At 49.3% G+C, this 19,788-nt stretch overlaps 3 protein-coding genes across 3 annotated transcripts; 2 read left to right on the top strand and 1 right to left on the bottom strand.

Annotated features, from left to right (window-relative positions):
- Positions 1 to 1,622: 1,622 nt before the first annotated feature.
- On the top strand, positions 1,623 to 8,910 carry Tm4sf5 (transmembrane 4 L six family member 5). The gene is made up of 5 exons (XM_075942391.1): positions 1,623 to 1,838; positions 7,442 to 7,522; positions 7,996 to 8,132; positions 8,348 to 8,528; positions 8,608 to 8,910. Exons 1-5 carry the CDS (start codon positions 1,668 to 1,670, stop codon positions 8,617 to 8,619), a joined length of 582 nt encoding a protein of 193 aa, XP_075798506.1. The 5' UTR covers positions 1,623 to 1,667; the 3' UTR covers positions 8,620 to 8,910.
- Positions 8,911 to 11,660: 2,750 nt separating this feature from the next.
- On the bottom strand, positions 11,661 to 12,703 carry Vmo1 (vitelline membrane outer layer 1 homolog). Its single transcript, XM_075942388.1, has 3 exons — positions 12,515 to 12,703; positions 12,293 to 12,408; positions 11,661 to 11,990 (listed from the first exon to the last, which is right to left on the bottom strand). The coding sequence occupies exons 1-3, from the start codon at positions 12,701 to 12,703 to the stop codon at positions 11,693 to 11,695; spliced, it is 603 nt and encodes a 200-aa protein (XP_075798503.1). The 3' UTR covers positions 11,661 to 11,692.
- A 4,974-nt stretch (positions 12,704 to 17,677) lies between these two features.
- On the top strand, positions 17,678 to 19,039 carry Gltpd2 (glycolipid transfer protein domain containing 2). Its single transcript, XM_075942389.1, has 3 exons — positions 17,678 to 17,959; positions 18,187 to 18,353; positions 18,439 to 19,039. Exons 1-3 carry the CDS (start codon positions 17,678 to 17,680, stop codon positions 18,974 to 18,976), a joined length of 987 nt encoding a protein of 328 aa, XP_075798504.1. The 3' UTR covers positions 18,977 to 19,039.
- Positions 19,040 to 19,788: the final 749 nt, after the last annotated feature.

Here is a 19,788-nt window from a genome sequence, read left to right as displayed (position 1 = left end):
TCACGGCTTCTCTCTATATCCATTGTTATCTCCTCTGGATTGCAGTCTCCAACAGGCTGGCCTTCTTTCATGGTGGCAGGTTGCCAGGATCTTGAGCATCTTCAGCACCTCAGCGAAACCAGAACTTCTTTGTTCTCAGTGCGTGAGTGAAACCAAATGAGAATGGGAGCAGAGCATCCAGGTGCACACCTTTAATCCCAGCACCCGGGAGGCAGAGGCAGGAGGATATCTGTGAGTTTGAAACCAGCCTGGTCTACAAAGCAAATTCCAGGCCACCTGGGAAATACACTGTGAGACCCTGTCTCAAAAACACAACAAGAAAAAAATGAAAAAAAAAAAAGAAAGAGCTTCAGAGATGGCAAAATGGTAAAGAGCACTGGTCACTTCCAGAGGACCCAGGTTGGATCCCCAGCACCCACAGCACCCACAGGGCAGCTCACAACCACCTGTAACTTCAGTCTTGTAGGCTCTAATGCTCTCTTCTGGCTTTTTCAGACATCAGACACACAAGTGGTTCACAAATGTAGGCAAAATACTCATATACATAAAACTAAAATTAAAGGGGAAGCAAATGAAACTCCTTTGGCTCTTCACTGAATCACTGAAGCCAGAGATGGAATGCTTGAGCCCACTCTGAGAAGCAAAATTTGAGAGCTGAGTGGCGGTGGCCCCACACCTTTAATCCTAGCACTCGGGAGGAAGAGGCAGGCGGATCTCCATGTGTTTGAGGTCAGCCTGGTCTACAGAGTGAGTTCCAGGATAGCCAGGGCTACACAGTGAAACTGTGTTTAAAAAAAAAGACAAAACAATTTTTTGAGAAGAAATAAATAGACAAGAAGTCATTATCATCCCTCTTGTTCTTTTAAACAAAGCCTCGTGATATAACCCAGGTAAGTCTCAACCGCACACACACGCTCTTCCCCAGTAACTGAGTCACAGGAGGACGCCACAGCCTGGCTCCACTGTAGGCTTTTTTTTGTGTGTGTGTGGTTTTTCGAGACAGGGTTTCTCTGTGGTTTTGGAGCCTGTCCTGGAACTAGCTCTTGTAGACCAGGCTGGTCTCGAACTCACAGAGATCCGCCTGCCTCTGCCTCTGCCTCCCGAGTGCTGGGATTAAAGGTGTGCGCCACCACCGCACCGCCCTCCACTGTAGGCTTTTCAGTTTCTTTACAGAAAAGTCTCTCCCTGTGGGGCAGAAATGAAGCCACCATACCTCTGTCCCATGCTTCCTTGGTGACAGACCCTCTACCTGGTCCCACGGAACCCTTACAACCACCTCTCAAGGCAGTGGCTTTGCTCAACCATTTGTATTTTTACAAATGAAACAACGGGGACCTCCAGAGGTGGAGGGCTCAGCTGAGGCTTCACATAGCTGAGGAAGTGCTGTGGAAAGGTGTGTACAGACCAAGGAAGAAGGACGCTGACCCCAGTCAACTTCCTTTGTGTGACAAGCTCCCACGTCCCCTAGCACCACATCCTCCTCCTCAGCTCACCCAGCTGCAGCCCCTCCACCTCCTCCAGGCCTCTCTTCTCTTATCACTGTGGTTCTACCAGGCTCCGCCACTCCTCTCCCCCGACCTTTGTCCCAAGCTCCAGGCTATTTTGCTCTGGACCCTGGCACTTCCCGCTCACTCTCACTAGCATCTGCCTTTCCTGAAGCCACTGCCATGTGTACAGGAAAATGTGCTCGCTGCCTGGGGCTCTCCCTCATCCCTCTCTCCCTCATCTGCATCATAGCCAATGCCCTCCTGCTGGTACCTAATGGAGAGACCACCTGGACCGACCACCTCAGCTTGCAAGTCTGGCTCATGGGTGGCTTCATTGGAGGAGGCCTGATGGTGAGAATGCTGGAGCTTTGGCCAGGGACCTGGGTCGCCTGACCTGGGACAGTGGATGGGACAGAGAGGAAAGGAGGGGAAAGGACCAGTTTGCTCTGGAGGGTGTAGCAAGGGCTTGGAGGGGACGGGGGAACCTGTCCATCCGCTCACACACCCTAATCGTTCTGTAGAAGGTCTTGGAGGAGCTCTAGGGTCCTGAGCTGAGTGTCTGAGGTGAGCGAGATGAAGAAGTCCCTACTAGGCGGGAGGTGGGAGCAAGTTCTAGGCGTCGTTCCCCTTCCCCTCTGGGAGCACAGGCTGAGAAAACCTCATGATGAGGGTAGAAGCCAAAGGAACAGCTGGTTGTGTGGGTGGTTATCGGGGCAGTGTCATAACTAGTGAGAGTGGGTGCAATGGACAACCTCAGTCCACGCTGATGGCTCAGATCAGTCCCTCCACCTGCCAGCTCCCTGCTGCTCTCCCTTTCCTCCGTGGCCGCTCCTCCTGGGCCCACCTTCCAGGACCCCCAGTCTGTGCTAAGGATAACAATCCTGGGCCTAGGTCAGCATTTCAGAGTAGATGCCCCAGTCTCCTGCAGACTAAGATCTATTCACGGTGAAAGAAGAGCCAGGCATGGTGGTGCACGCCCTTAGTCCCAGCACTCCAGAGTGGCAGAAGCAAGTGGACCTCTGAGTTTGAAGCTAGTCTGCTCTACTGAGCAAGTTTCAGAACAGCCAGGGTTACACAGAAAAGTATTGTCTTGAAAAAATGAGAACCATGGGCTGGGCGATGGTGGCGCACACCTTTAATCCCAGCACTCGGGAGGCAGAGGCAGGCGAATCTCTGTGAGTTCGAGCCCAGCCTGGTCTACAGAGCTAGTTCCAGGACAGGCTCCAAAACCACAGAGAAACCCTGTCTCGAAAAACCAAAAAAAAAGAAAGAAAGAAAGAAAGAAAGAAAGAAAGAAAGAAAGAAAGAAAAAGTGAGAACCAAAAAAGTGGGGGGGGCCGAGGGAATGAGAGAAACAAATATTCTAGATTTTTCCCCTATCTTCCAATTCCCCCCATTTAAAGAATTTTCTTTTTCTTTTTTTTTTACTTTTTGTTTGTTTGTTTATTTATTTAGAAGCAACATCCTGATTGTACTTCAGGCTAGCCTAGAACTCACTACATAACCCAGGCCACTCTAGAACTTGAAATCTTCCTCCCTCAACCGCTGAAGTCCAGGTGTGTGCTACGATGCCTGACCACTGGGTGAACTTTCGGATGGTTAACCTTCCTGGGTTAAAGACAAACATCTCCCTAGCACAGCTTCCCATCTTTAGCACAGCTGGCGATTAAAATTCTCTTTGCACTTTGGTCCCCTCTGCTGGCCACATCTTTATTAGCCGAATGGAGCTATCTCTCTGATAGCAGCCCTCTCCCCTTGCCCTCTGGTCTCACTCAGCTCTACCCGCTGCTTCTGGTGGTTGGATTCTATTCGAATGCTCTCTCAGCTCTCTTGCTCCTCTTAGGCCCACACTCTCACCCAGAGTCATATCAAGGATGTCTCCAACCTAAAGCACCCGATTCGCCTACCCAATCGAGCTTGCCTGCTTTCGTAGATCTGTTCAGGTTGAGCTCCCAACATCCTCTCATGAAGGACCTTATTATGCCCTTCTAATGGCTGTGTTGTGTTGACGGGGCAAAAGGTGCCAAGGAAGCAAGAATAGAAGCCCCATGAGAGCAAGGTCTGCCTCCCTTTTGAGGTGTCCGGTTTATACATCCTGGATAAATGAAGCAAATAAATGGCAAGATGATGTGGGGCATGGCAGCCATTCCTGTAAGGCCAGTACTCTAGCAACTCTAGAAAAGTAGAGAGTTTGTGGCAGGCAGGCACGCAGGCAGGCACGCAGGCAGGCACGCAGGCAGGCACGCAGGCAGGCACGCAGGCAGGCACGCAGGCAGGCACGCACGCGCGCACACACACACACACACACACAATCAGGGACCATCGCAAAGAGCTCTTAGGGCAAGTGAGGCACTTGTTTTGTCTTCTTTTCTTGTTTCTATTTGATATTATAGATCAACCCTACCAAACCCTGCTCTGTCTCTGAGCCAATCTTCCAACTTGGGGACGTATTTTGTAGAGTTTCCAAGGAAGCTTTTATGAGATGATGTCACAACTGACAGATGACATTTTAAAAGGAAAAGAGAAAAGAAGGGCATTACATACATACATACATACATACATACATACATACATACATACAAACAGGGACCCCACATTTAAGGCTCAACCAGGCAGCCAGCAGTGCTGAAGTTGGATGGGATGAGTTCTGAGGCGGGCAGAGGTCAGACCACATACACCTTTGAAAGGCTCAGTGAGTGATTTGAACCTGTTGTAAGTACCACTGGAAACTCTGAAGCTTTTCTCCTGTTCTGAGACAGAATCTTGGTGGAGTTATAAACGTAGGCCACCGTACCTAAGTCTCCACCTTTTTGTTATTTTATTTTATTTTAAAACCTCTAGGATCCAGGTGATGGTGACATACACCTTTAATCCCAGCACTGGGGAGGAGGAGGCAGATGGGTCTCTGAATTAGTGGCCATCCTGGTCTACAGAGCAAGTTCCAGGACAGCCTTACCTTAAGACAAAAACAACATTAACAACAAAAACCATGTTGAATATGGGGGTATATCTTTAAATCTAGCACTCAGGAGAAGGAGGCAGGGACAGATGTATCTCTGTGAACTTAAGACCAGCCTGGTCTACATGGTGACTTCTAGACCAATCAGGGCCACACATCTATCATCTCAGGGAAACTTAAATGTTTTGGTTTTATTTGAGATAGAGTCTTACTCTCTATAAAGTAAGGCTATCCTTGAACTCACTATGTAGCCCGGGCTGGCCTTAAACACTAACACTATAGCCATCTACCTGTCTCCCAAGTACTGAGATTATGGGTGTAAGCCACCATACTTAATACACAGCTTAACACACACACACACACACACACACACACACACACACATTCACAGTCTCTCTCAGAGCCCAGCCCAGGGCCAGCCTGGTGTACAGAGTGAGTTCCAGGCTACACAGAGAAACCTGATATCAACAAATGATAAAAAAGAAAAGATTTTTGCTAACCATAGTGGCACACACCTTTAATCCCACTCAGGAGGCAGAGGCAGGAGGATCTCTGTGAGTTCCTCTGGAAGAACAGTCAGTGCTCTTAACCACTGAACCATCTCTCCAGCCCCTATAAAGAGCCAAATGTGGTGGCTAAGACCTGTAATTCTAGCACTTTGGAGACTGAGGCAAAGAGAACTGTTGCAAGCTCAAGACAAGACACTCAACAAACAATTGAACAAAAATCAATAAATCAAAAAGGCAATGCTATCCAGGCATGGGGCATGTACCTTTAAACCCAGCACTCAGGAGGCACGGGCAGAGGCTGCAGGATCTCTGTGAGTTCAAGGCCAGTGTGGTGGTCTAGCTATCAAGTTCCAGACCAACTGCGGCTACACAGTGAGACTCTATCAAAACAAAAAACAAAAAAACCCTAGGTGTCTTCAAGTTGTTATGGCACAAGTGACATCACCCAACCGAAAGGCTAAGCAAGAAAGTGTCGATATTGTCCTTAGAACTGTCATGAGACAGGAGACGGAAGAGAGAACTGATAAATCATTTGAACTAAGCAGGTCTTTCTTTGAGGTTGCTACTAACAACGGAACTAAAACTTTCAGTCCCTTCCCTGAAGAAGAACAAAATACTGCCTCTGTAGCGCGCATGCCAGTCAAGACTTGTTTTTGCTTGATCAAGCCATCTCTGGAGGCCAGGCCTGGTGCTGTATGCCTGTACTCTTGGTACTCAGGAGGCTGAGGCAGGAGGATCTGACGTTCAAATCCTTCCTGAATAGTGTTAGATAGTGGAAACTTTGTTGGGGGAAAAAGAGGATAAGAGGAGGGGAAAGAAGAGAGAAAGATAAAGGGGGTGTGTTGGGGGGTGAGCCAGGCATAGTGGTGTATACCTGCAATCTCAGCACTCTGGAGGAAGAGGGTCCTAAGTTAAATGCCAGGTAGACTAGAATAGACCGTGTCTCAAATTAAATTAATAAAATTTAAAAGAAAAATGGGATGGAGGTGGGCCCCGTGATAGTACAGTTAGTTTCCTAGCACACACAAGGCCCTGGGTTCAAGCCTCAGTGTTAGACAAAACAGCAACAAAATAGCTGTAGAATTCCACTGGTGCAAGGTAAGCCAAGCATGGGACTTGGGACCAAGGTACAAAGGCGAAGGCTGTTGTGGTACATGAGGTTGGGGGCAGAGTAACGGAGTCTCAAAAGACTTGCTGTAGTCCAGGCTTTGTGAGACTTACTACGTAGCCCATGGTGGCCTGGGACTTGCTATGTAGCACCAGCTAGTCTCAGCCCTTGACCCCCATGAGTACTGGGATTTACAGGATGGGACAGCACATGCACACATGACTCACACGCCATGCACGCACACATGCACCAGCCTAGCGTATCTTTGAAGATACCTCAAAGGACTTGAGCAGATAAGGGCAATTAAATATTTTTAAGAGGGCAATTAAATAATGTTAGTCAAGCGTTAGCTTGTGGCATGGAGACTGGGGTGACACAGGGTAAGAGCGATTAAAATCTATTGGGAAAGGGAGAAGGGGCTGAGCGGAAAAAGATTAAGAAGCTATTGAGGAAAAGTACAGAAGACTTGGAGTCCGCCCTGGTATAGGAGGATTAAAATCTTGCAGCCCTGGTGAATTGGTGGATATTGTCCGCTGCTGAAGACGAGAAGACAAAAGGCAGATGAACTGGGGGGGATAGTGTGGGATCGGTATGAGGCTTCCTGAAGTTGAGTTAACTCAAACATTCAAATGAGCATGTCCCTGGGGAGTTTGAGATGACTCTCTGGGTACCCGGAAGTGACTATTAGCACAGGGGAACAGCTGATTGGTTACCTGGAGGGTATGTGCTTCAGAATAAAGGAGACGAGGAGAAAGTAAAAGATTAGAAGTTGATTACTAGAAAATCCTGCAATCCACACCAGAGTCTCCGTGCAAACTCTAGCACACTCGGCCATGATTCCCGCTCACTGTACCCAATGAAGGTGCGCATCAGCACGGGGGCCTTCTCTCTGAGCCGGTCATGACATGAAATCTTCCCGTTGTCTCCTTCAGTCCTGAGAAGAGTCTGTTGAGACAGAGCTTGCAGATCCACTTCACAAGTGACAAACGGGTATCCTGAGAAAGCAATCAGTTCAGAGAGTGGGATGGAGGTCCTGCCTCCCATCTAGCAGGCACCCACTCTTCGACATTATGGATGTGGAGGATATAATATTGCCACCTCCTCACCCAAACGTTTGATGGCGATCTTTTGTCTAAGATAGGTGTAATATATTGGACCTAACCCTCCAGGAAGCTACAATCTGGAGAGAGATAAGACGGGCGTATGAATAATGATAAATTAACGTTGAGTGCAACACTGACCCAGAGAGGTACAGATAAGGTTTTGCAGTTCAAAGAGCTGAGGGCATCGTGGGCAGCTTCGCGAGGACATGGACAAGGCAAGCACAGCCTTGGGGACCTGGGAGAACCTGCTGTCACCACCAACTCTCATCCCACAGGCGCTGTGTCCAGGAATCGCTGCCGTCCGCGCAGGGGGGAAGGGCTGCTGTGGTGCAGGTTGCTGTGGGAACCGCTGCAGGGTAAGAACCAAATTAGGACGTTCGATTTCTGACTCCTTCCCCATCGAACCCCAGCACCACCATCGGCAAACAACCTCTATGAGGTCTCAGGTGCTACCTCACTCTCAGTCCTGGGTCTCAAATGAACCTGACCAGCGGGTCATAGAAGCCCCATGAACTTCTGCAGTAGAGGACTTTTAGGATTCGCCTAGCCTCAAATCCGCAGTGCAGCGGTGGTGGTGCATGCCTTTAATCCCAGCACTTGGGAAGCAGAGGCAGGCAGGATCTCTGTGAGTTCAAGGCCAGTCTGGTCTACAACTGGCCAAGTTCCAAGACTGATTCAAAAATATTCTAAATAAATAAATAAATAAAAAGGAAATGTAGCTTTAGGCAGCTGGACAGAAGTGCTGATATATGCGAGAGGAACAGGGCACGGGTGGCCGTCCAAGGGAGGAGGCAGGCCTACTTAGTTTACCTTTCCACACTGGATCCAGATGTTTCGCTCCGTGTTCTCCTCTGCCTTTGGGATACTTGGTGGCCTCTACTGCCTCTCGGTGTCGGGAGCGGGGCTTCGAATCGGACCCAAATGCTTAAAAGACGACGTGTGGGGCTACCACTTCCTAGAAACCCAGTAAGTCCTGCTCCGTGTTTATATCCCCATTCTGTGCCTCTCCCCACCTGCCTTCCTACCTGGTCCAGAAATGATGGACCAGACCGAGCTTCTAGAAAGACCGGTCCTTCCGCGTGACCCATCGAATTTTGCAAATCTTAGTAGACCGTTGCCCTGGGTGGTGGTAGGGCCTGCTGTGTGATCAGACTCTCCTAAAGGACCCTGTCCATCCACAGAGGCTCTTACTTGCGCAATGACACTCTATGGGATCTATGTGAGAAGCCGCCTAAGGTGGTACCCTGGAACGTGACGCTCTTCTCTCTGCTGGTGGTCGCCTCAAGTCTGGAAGTAGTGCTGTGTGGAATACAGGTGGTGAACGCGACCTTGGGCGTATTCTGTGGCGACTGCCGGAAGAAGGTGAGAGGGCAGGGCGTGGAGCAGAGCTGAGGAGATCCTGTTTGCTCTCGCTGCATCTTTACTCTTTTTTTTCTTGCAGGGCACAGCTTAGTGAGTTCCGTGGGCTCCCGTGAATACCTCATTTCCAGAAGTCTTAGTGGACTGCCCACCCACCGCTTACCTGGAATAAACTACTTTTATTGCTCAATTTCCTCCTTTGCGGTATAAGCTGGCCTGAGCACCCTTTCCCAATTCTGCTTTAGCTTTGGAAGGAGTGCCTGCAGATATAGCTAGGCCAGTGGTTCTGTTTGTACCTGACTCCTGGCTTCTTATTTTCTTAACTAATAGTTACTGTTCTGGAAATAAAATACTGTGCTCTCAAGGTGCCAATGATGAAAGATGAGCAATTTTTAATTTAATTTTCTTTACATTTATGTGTGTGTGCGTGCGCACGTGTATGTCAGAGGATAATGTGGAGTTGGAGTTGGCTCTCACACCATGTGTGTCCTGGGGATCAAACTCAGGTCCTCTGACTTTGCACCAAGCACCTTTACCAACTGAGCCCCCACTTCACTCCTTCCCACTGTTGGGTAATAGCCTCAGGTCGTGAGGTCATGAGGAATTGAGTCAGGCATACTGGGCAAGTAGCTCTAAGCCATAAAGAACAGCTTAGTCCCAGCCTAACCCTTCCACTTCACTTGCAGAAACAAAATATTCTCAGGTGAAAACAACACACCCTGCTTGCAGTCAAACTACACACACGCTCACACATGCACACACATGTGCCCACACACACGCATATGCACACGCATGTGCCCACACACACGCATATGCACACACATGTGCCCACACACACGCATATGCACACGCATGTGCCCACACACACGCATATGCACACGCATGTGCCCACACACACGCATATGCACACGCATGTGCCCACACACACGCATATGCACACGCATGTGCCCACACACACGCATATGCACACACATGTGCCCACACACACGCATATGCACACACATGTGCCCACACACACGCATATGCACACACATGTGCCCACACACACGCTCACACATGCACACACATGTGCCCACACACACGCATATGCACACGCATGCACGTATAAGAGCATGTCTATAGCTTCTGTCTGCTTCTCTTACACCAGCCATTGGCAATTTCTCCCCCTACCCATCCCCAAGACAGGGTTTCTTGGTGTAGCCCAGGCTGGCCTTGAGCTCACAGAAATGGCCTGCCTCTGCCTCCCTAGTGCTGGGATTAAAGGTGTGCGCCACCACACATGGCCAAACATTTCTTTTTAAATAAGTGAAGGATTACTTCAGTTGCTGGCGAGTGTTAGGTCTCAACAGTACAAATAACTGAGAGGCCTTTTAACATATCAGAGTGGCTGCCAGCTTCTCCGGAGCAGTTTCTACCTCTACAGGATGTGACTACCCACCCTAAACTTCTCCAGCCTAGGGGCTGGGCTCCCCTTCACCAGCTCCCCTTCCCTATACAATCCAGCCATTTTGGTTACCTGCCCTTTTCTGCCTACCCTTTGCCCTCCTGGCCTCTTGGTCTGGCTCTTCACCCTCTCTTCTCCCCTCCCCACTCTTCCTGAGGCCCAGTTCAGGGGCATGCTCACTCTGGACTCTCCCAGATGTCCCTGTCTCTGGCTATGCCCTCCCTTTTATCTACAGTAAGCCTCTCCTCTACTGTACCCAGGAGCAGTCATGCCCTTCCATTTTCATTCAGTAAACATTTTTAAAAACATGTTGGTAATGAGATAAGCATTGATTGTCACAAGGAACATCCAATTCTGAATATGGACTCCCTCCCGGGAGAGTGCAGACAGAGAGAAAACGGCATGGAAAGACAAAGTCTTTGATGACCCTCTCTGTCTAGAAAGGCCCCTATTTGGAATTTGCATGGTAAGGGCCAAGGTAGGAAGGGGCTTAGAAACTACGGGGAAAGATTCTTTAGTCTCAAAGTTCTAGAAAATTAAAGTGGAAAGCCATCTGCATTGTCGTCTGATTAGTTGCACTGGCTCTATGGACACCTCCTATCCACCTGGGGACTTCCACACCTGATGCACACTCCACCTGGACAACTCAAACCTGGGGACTTCCACATCTGATGTACACTCCACCTGGACACCTCCTATCCACCTGGGGACTTCCACACCTGATGCACACCCCTCCTGGACAACTCAAACCTGGGGACTTCCAAACCTGATACACACCCCTCCTGGACAACTCAAACCTAATGCATACCCCTCCTGGACAACTTAAACCCGGGGACTTCCACACCTGATGCACACTCCACCTGGACAACTCAAACCTGGGGACTTCCATACCTGATGCACACCCCTCCTGGACAATTCAAACCTGATGCACACCCTTCCTGGACAACTCAAATCTAACGCACACCCCTCCTGGACAACTCAAACCCGGGGATTTCCACACCTGATGCACACTCCACCTGGACAACTCAAACCTGGGGACTTCCACACCTGATGCACACCCCTCCTGGACAACTCAAACCTGGGGGACTTCCACACCTGATGCACACCCCTCCTGGACAACTCAAACCCGGGGACTTCCTAACCAGGAGCTACCAATAAGGAATAGATTGGGGGGGGGGGCTGGAGAGATGGCTCAGTGGTTAAGAACACTGACTGCTCTTCCAGAGGACCCGGGCTCAATTCCCAGCACCCACATGGCAGCTCACAACTGTCTGAAGATCCAGTTGCAGGGGATCTGACACCTTCACACCAATGCACATAAAATAAAAAAATTTAAAAAAAGGAATAGATTGTGTCTAATCACCGAGTTTCCCCATGTACAGAGGTGGGGTCTTCCATCCCGCTCCTGAATCTGAAGTCACTGATGATTCAGAAGGAGACAGCTTGGGCTCTTAAAGGGAACCTAGTATCTACAAGTGTCCTCAGAAAGCCAGGGCCAAAAAAGTTATGTGTTTAAGTTCTTCATTTGGAACTATGTGACCTCCAACCCCTGAAGCCAAACCTGAACACAGGTCTTGAGCTTTGCAGAGTCAAGGAAGAAGCAAGGAGGCAGCTTCTCTCGTTTCTAAATCAAGTGACAGCAAAGACCAAGACCAAGAAGCTTTAATAGTAAGAGGCACAGTACTGGCAGGGTCCAGTGGGAGATTGGGCAGCGGCAACAGCGTCAGCTGTTACAGCAGAATATCCTGACGTCATTAAGTGCAGTGTCATCACGCGGCCCTCGAGGCTTCTGGATTTTGGTCTGCAAGCCACAGACACCTTTGACACAGGAGTCGCTCCAATCTCCATAATCTCCCCAGCTCAGCCCAGGCCCCTCCAGCTCAACACCGTCTGAGCAACGGAAGCGTACGTTGTTCACCGCAGTGTTGTCCCCAGGAAATGAAAACGGCTCCACCCGAAGAGAGAACGCCACTAAGAAGTGCGTGCCGGGACACCACAGAGGCTCGCTCCACGAGCCCCAACTGCAAGAGAAGGAGACTTCTAATTAGCTCTGTGAGCACCTCCTACCCACCTGGGGACTGCCAAACCAGGCCCTACCAGTACCGGATAGATTGGATCTAATCTCCTGTGTTTCCCCGAGTACAGAGGGGCAGCTTCCATCCCACTCCTCTGAAACTATAACAGAGTTTACCTCGGGAAGGGGCGTCCTTTTGCGCTAGGAGAGTGCCCTTCCCATTGGGAATTGAACTTAGAGCTTTACACACACTAGATAAATACTCTATCACACTTTTTTTTGGGGGGGGAGCGGGTCCCAAATTCCCACCTTCCAGATTGGGACTCCACAACATGCGTGTTTTGCTCTGCATTCCCTCGAGTACAGTGCAGTCGGATCCCGTTCAGAGCTGTGTCATCTCCAGGAATGCCTTGAGGGGGCTCCACCTGGGTGAGGAAGAGAGAGGAAGTGAGGTTCAGTGAGGGGATTGCCATTTTCAGCTCTGCAATCCATCCTATCTCTGTCCTTTATGACCCAGATCTGAACCTTCACCTTGACGGAGAACCCACTGGCAAAGTATCCATCAGGACACATCTCAGGCCAGGTCCAGTCACCCCAGGTCCCGCCGTTGGTCACATCAATGATGGATGCATATCGTTCCACTCTTATATGTGTGTGTCCACAGCATGTCACCCACAGCAGCTGCAGCAGCAGCAGCTTGGCTTCAGCCTGGAACTCCATCCTGCATTACCTGTGAACCTGGCCGCTTCCATGGTTTTATATCAAGCCTGTCCCTATCAGGATTCAGGTTGTAGAACTATACCAGCCCTGTCCTTTCATGGCTCAGATTGCGGAAGAATAACCAGGATTAAGTGGCACTCAAAACTAATCGGCTCCGGGAACCCTGAAGATCTGATTTCCAGCAGAGGCCCCCAAGAGCTAGGGAAGGAACTGCAGTGAAAGCCATTGGAAATTAGCACCTGCCAACTACTTATTATGGACCACTAGCTGTGGCTCGTTCCTGTAATCCTTACAGTGCGTGTAGAAGATAGAAATAATATCTCCTAGTTTGTAGAGGAGAGAGCTGAGTCTCAGAAATAACAAGTGACTTGTCCCCAGTAAGCAGAGGGAAATCCCAGCACTGGAAATGGAAGCCAGGGCTGGAGACTGTAGTGGTCCAGTGGAAATCTGCTGGGGACAGGGTTAGGCAGAGGCAGTTCAAGGATGAGAGGCAACTTTACAGGATGTAAAAAAGCATCAGGCTAACATAGATCAAAAGTCTGTGACACGTAGGGAGCTGGAAAAGCTCTTTTCAAGCCTGTGGTCCTGATCCTTTGAGAGTCCTGTTCACCAGACCTACCCAGAGAGACAGGATCCCACTCTGCAATCCAGGCTGTTCCGAAATACAATGGGTAGCTGTCTTAGGGTTTCTATTGCTGCAATGAAACGCCATGGCCAAAACAAACAAGTTTGAGAGGAAGGGGTTTATTTAGTTGGCTTATACTTTCATGGAAGGAATTCAGGACAGAAAGTCAAGCGTGGCAGGAACCTGGAGGCAGGAGCTGGTGAGAGGCATGGAGGGTACTGGCTTGTTCTCCATGACTTTCCTCAGCCTGTTTTCTTATAGAACCCAGAACCACCAGTCCAGGGGTGGCACTGCACACAATGGCCCTCCCGCATCAATCACTAATTAAGAAAATGTCCTACAGCCTTGCTTTCAGTCTAATCTTATGGAGACATTGTCTTCTTCTTCTTCCTCCTCTACTTCCCCCTCTTCCTCTACTTCATCTGCTTCCTCCTCTTCTTCCTCTTCTTCTTTCTCTATTCTCCTCTTCCTTCCTCCTCTAGTTCTCTTCCTTTTCCTCTTCCTCTTTCTCTATTTTTCTTCCTCCTCTACTTCCTCTCTCCTCTACTTCCTCTATTTCCTATTCCTCTTACTCCACTTTCTTCCTCTTTTACTTCCTCTTATTCATCTTTCTTCCTCCTTTACTTCCCTCTCTATTTCCCCTTCCTTCTTCTCTACGTCCTCCTTTATTTCCTTCTACCTCTCTCTTCTAATTCCTTCTCCTCCTCCTTTATTTCTTCTTCCTCTTCTACTTCCTCTTCTTCCTCTTCTACATTCTTCCTCCCTCTCTTACTTCCTCCTCTTCCTCTTTACTTCCTCTTCTACTTTCTTCCTCTTCTTCCTCTTCTACTTCCTCTACCTCTTCTTCCTCATTTACTTCCTCCTCTTTTCTTACTTCCTCCTCCTCTCTCTTACTTCCTCTTTACTTCCTCTTCTTTCTCCTCTTTCTTACTTCCTCTTTTACTTTCTTCCTCGTCCTCTTTCTTACTTCCTTCTTACTTCCTCTACTTCTTCCTTTTTTGGTTTTTTGAGACAGGGTTTCTCTGTCGCTTTGGAGCCTGTCCTGGAACTAGCTCTGTAGACCAGGCTGGTCTCGAACTCACAGAGATCTGCCTGCCTCTGCCTCCCAAGTTCTGGGATTAAAGGCGTGCACCACCATCGCCCGGTCTACTTCTTCCTCTTCTACTTCCTCTTCTACCTCCTCTTTACTTCCTATACTTCCAGAAGAGGGCACCAGACCCCATTACAGATGGTTGTGAGCCAACATGTGGGATGCTGGGAATTGAACTCAGGACCTTTGGAAGAGCAGGCAATGCTTTTAACCTCTGAGCCATCTCTCCAGCCCTTCGCTTCGCTTTCCAAGTCAGGGTTTCTCTGTGAAGCTTTGGAGCCTGTCCTTGAACTTCTTCCACTGTAGATCAGGCTGGCCTCAACTCACAGATATCCGCCGTCCTCTGCTTTCTGAATGCTGGGATTAAAGGCCTGTGCCACCACTACCCAGCTGAGACTTTTAAAAGTTGAGATTCCCTCCTCTTTAGTTTGTTAACATAAAACACCGATGAAGGCTGTCCGAGCAAGGTTGCCTTAAGCCGACCTTCTCCACAATTTTTCTGCCTAGACCTCCCAAGTGCTTGGATGAGCAGCAGGGGGCACCATATCCAGTGAGCTGGGAATAATTCTAAGACTTTCAGAACAGGGACTGAGGTAACTGAACAAATGGGGCTGCTCTTCCTCTGCTTCTGATATTCTTTAAGGTAGGGGTTACTGTGGAGCCAACACTAGCCTGGAGCTCACTATATACCCTAGGCTGGCCTGGAACTCTCGATCCTTCTGCCTCAGGCTCCTGAGTTCTGGGATTACACCCACTTTGCCCTGGTTTACTTATATTTTTTTCACTCCTTTCCCGAAATGCCTTCCCTCCTATGACCAGTAGATGGACCCCTAATTCTTTTTTTAAAACGATTTATTTATTATGTATACAGCATTCTGCCTGCATGTGTGCCTGCACACCAGAAGAGGGCGCCAGATTTCATCATAGATGGTTGTGAGCCACCATGTGGTTGCTGGAAATTGAGCTCAGGACCTCTGGAAGAGCAGCCAGTGCTCTTAACCTCTGAGCCATCTCTCCAGTCCCTGGACCCCTAATTCATAAAACAAGAAAACAAAACATGCTGGATTTGTCAGGGGGCAGGGGCCATCTCTGATTTACTGGCCTCATTCAGACACATCATTGCTCTCCTTAACAAATATTTCTTTGTTTATTTATTTATCTATTTATTTATTTATAATGCATTTGACGCAAACAATATTCCAAATGCCTAAAATGACCAAGAAAAATAAGGCACCTGACCAGGCCTAGTGGCTCCAGCCTGTGGGTGATCGCAGTGGCTCTGAAAGCTTAGGATAGAAAGTTCAGTACCAATCTGAGATGTGGACCAGAGTAATACACACCTTTACTCCCAGCATTCATGAAGCAGAGGCAGGCAGATCTCTGTGAGTTTAAGAACAGCCTGATCTATTGAGTGAGTTCCAGGACCACTGTCTCAAATAAATCAATAAACCAGACCCCGTCTCAAAGAGACCCTGTCTCAAAGAAGCGAATAAATAAAAGGAATCAACCTGCTCAATTTAGACCTTGTCTCAAAAATTAAAAGAGAAAGGGGGAAAAAGTGGGATTTGAAGATGCTACAGCTCAAGGCTAAGTGCTTCCCTGGCACACGCAAAATCATGGGTTCAGTCTTCAGAATACACAGAGGGAGAAGGCACCTGTCTTCATCAAAACTCGTATTCCAGTGGGGAACACAGAAGATGCTCCCAGTGCAGCTTGAGCTGTGCTACACACACACTCACTCACGTGCATACATACATACACACATGTGCACACATACATACACACACACAAACTCACATACACACAGAGTGCAGAAGGTTGAACCTGGAGTCTTGCACACACTAGAAAGATGCGCTACCACTGAGCCAAACTCCTAACCCTTTTGATACTTTTTTTTTAATTTTAAACTATTTTGAATGTTTTTTTCACAGAACATGGTTTGATTTTTATTATCTTAAAAAGTTTAATATTAGTTGGGCAGTGGTGGCACACGCCTTAAATACCAGCACTCAGGAAGCAGAAGTAGGATCTCAGGAAGATCTCTGTGAGATCGAGGCTAGCCTGGTCTACAGAGTGAGTTCCAGGACAGCCAAAACTACAGAGAGAAACCATGTCTCGAAAAGACAAAAAAAATCATACTAATCTTACTATTTACTTAGCTTTCTGACCTGTATTTGTGCCTTCAACAATGGTTTTCTGCTCCTCAATAAGGAACACTCACTAGATCCTGTCATGAACACATTTACCACAAGCGGAATCACCCTATACCCTACTAGCGTTGTTGTTGTAGGAAATGTCATGAGGACTTTAGGTCTCAGAGCACAAACTCCTCACAGTCTGCTTGGACACACGCCACATATGGATTTTGGTGCCTTCCCAAGCTTCTTGGAATAAAGATCAACAATTCTGTTACCAGGAGTTCCAGATAGCATTTTCATTAATCTGTATTTTAGAGAGACCGATAACGGTATGTCAAACGCTGGGCCTTGTGAGCATCTCTAGACGTTGCTATTGGAGTAGGAATGGCCCTTTTCACACTTTAAAATTTTTTAAGACAGAGTGTAGATAAGTAACGCAGGCTGGCCTTGTGCTTTTATACTCCTACTTCAGCCTCCCAAATACCTAAGGTTACACGAAAGCCTGGGCCATGGCCAGCCATGAAAACACTTTTATATTCTGGGGAATCTAGTATAGGGCCTGCCATGGTAGTAGAGAGTAAAGATTGTTTTAGTGAAGGAAAAGTTAATGTGGAGCTTAAAAATGAAGTCATGCCAGGATAGGCTCCTAAGCTACACAGAGAAACCCTGTCTCAAAAAACAAAAAAAAAGAAACAAAAACCAAACAAACAAACAAAAAACAAAAAAAAAATTAAATCACAAGAATGTAAAAGAAGAATGCTGCTATCGCCCCCCAGCAAGAGTTATTGGGCAATTGGGATCAGCTTTTCCACCCACAGTGTTATTACTTGGTCCCCACTTGAGATTTACAAAGACCCATTATCCTCAGGGTCTAATCAGGGTTAAGGCAGGACCCATAAGAGGCTGCCTCTTATTACAGGTTAGTCCCACATGTAAAGGTAACATGTCACATGCCAAATCCCCCAGATCTTCATTAGGTTCCTCACGCCAGGCTCTGGCCTCTGGGGCAAAGGACACAGGGGAGGGGGGCTTAATAGATTAATTATTAACCATCTGCACCTCTGGACACCACGGCAGGCAAAAGCCACCACCCAGCTAGGTGAGGTGTGCCAGCAAAGGTCATGGGGGTCTCACTGACATCCCCAGCCCTGGGACGCTGGTTCTGCCATGCAATTCCCTTCGCTATCCTCACGCTGTTATTTCTTTACACCAGTGTGCGACTCTTTCATGAGTGGCCTCTTGTGTTACCGGCTCAGAGAAGTCAGCAGTCCAGCCTGTGGGAACTCGAGCCCCCTTCTCCTTCTCCAGTCCTTACCGCCTTGCTTCAGATCACCTCCGGTATCCTGACAGGCTGCAGGCCCGGGGTGCAGTCCTGCAATCCGGAGGGACCGCTACCTTCCCAGGTACGTTTGAGTTGAGGCCAGAGTCTAAGGGCTCTGAACAAAAAAACAGGGGTCCCAGACTGAGAAGCTAAGGAAAGGAGGCTCCTCTCTCGTCCCCTCTCCCTTCAGATGATAAGAAGAACCAGGAGGAAACCCGGCTAAACTGGAGGGCCAATTTTTTCAGAACCCAATAGTAGGCCGAGCAGGTTAGGAGCTTTTCACCCATCTCTCTTGTGTCTACCTCCCAGATCGGTCCAGAGTTGACAGCCCTGGTGGTCCCGGGGAAGGAAGAGCCTCCCTGTCTGGGGCCTCAAGGGGTGCTGGGTCGCATGATGAGCCCCTTCCTGGCCTGTTTGAGCCCCGAAGGGGATGTGCAGTTGTCTCAGTATCTGGCAGGATGGAGGGAACTACTTAGGTGAGTGGTCTTCCTCCCCAAAGCAGTCTTCCAAAGGATTGATTGCTCTTTCTCAAGTCATCTCCACCTTTCTACCACCAAACAGGTTCCTTACCCCGCTTGGCTCTGTTTTCGCCTTCGCCACCAGTGAAGCCTTCGTCAAGGTGACCGCCCTCGAGGCTTGTGTGCGTGGCCCAGATGCTTTGCACTACGCGTCGCTGGCTACTATGGCGACGTGGGAGCGGCAAGCAGGACTACTGGAGCTACCCGGGACCGCGCCCCGGGACCAAGCCAGGGCCTCGGGTTCTCGAACGCTGCTTTTGCTGCACCGCGCGCTGCGCTGGTCGCAGCTCTGCCTCCACAGGGTGGCGACAGGGAAGCTCGGAGGTCCGGACGCGGGCATGCAATGCGGGGACGCCTACAGCACCGCGCTGGCTGAGCACCACCCATGGCTCATCCGCCAGGCCGCCCGCATGGCCATCCTCGCCCTCCCGAGTCGCGGCCGCTTGCTCCAGCTGGCGTGTCCCGAAACCACAGAGGCGGACGCGCGGGTGGCCCTGGCCCGGGCCGCCCGAGTACTGGAGGACGTCTACAACCGAACCCAGAGCCTGCTGACCCGCCACGGCCTGCTCCAGCTGGCTTGATGACCGCGGTGTGAGCGGACTGACCAGAAAGGCGTTGTTGTGGGGAGGGATCTAAGCACCAAGGACCGGGCCACCTGGCTAGCCTTCCTCCTCCGTGAGGTCACCGGTTAAGGCGCGCCCCCAGCAGGGTAGAGTATGCGATGTGAGATCCTCACATCCTCAGCCTCAAGAAGCTGCAAGGAGCAATGAGGAATAAAGAATTCTTTAGTAGCTGTCGACATAGGGCGTTATGTATGATGAACTGACCGTAGCTTAAGCGGGGAAATGTGGGAAGCTGTGTCACCCCTGTTCTCTGCATCTGAACGACTCATTCCCCAGAGCCCATTTCAGCGACTAACATGGCTTCAGTTGCCAGCCCCAAGCCAAGTCTCCAGTCCAGACCTGTCCTCTGAGCTCCACACAGCAAAGGCAAACGCAACACAGCACACCTGAGTTCCACTCTGCCTCCGCTGGAAGTCCATCTCCCTTTGTGTTCTGTCTCCCACCTACAGCCTGTGTCACCAAACAGGCACTCGGCTCCACACAGTGTTATCAAAGGTCTCCTTGGTCCACACTCCCATACTAGTGAACAAGAAAGGGTTAACCATTTCATATACTAACTCTGGAATTGTACCTCAGATCTGCTTTTTTTTTTCTTTTTTGTTTTCGAAACATGGTTTCTCTGTAGCTTTGGAGTCTGTCCTGGAACTAGCTCTTGTAGACCAGGCTGGCCTCGAACTCACAGAGATCCGCCTGCCTCTGCCTCCTGAGCGTTGGAATTAAAAGCGTGTGCCACCACCGGTCCAGCCCAGATCTGCTCTCTTTTGAACTCT

Source organism: Microtus pennsylvanicus, chromosome 11 (genome assembly GCF_037038515.1).
Source record: "Microtus pennsylvanicus isolate mMicPen1 chromosome 11, mMicPen1.hap1, whole genome shotgun sequence".
Classification (NCBI taxonomy): Eukaryota; Metazoa; Chordata; class Mammalia; order Rodentia; family Cricetidae; genus Microtus; species Microtus pennsylvanicus.
This window is presented reverse-complemented; position numbering and strand designations above follow the sequence as displayed.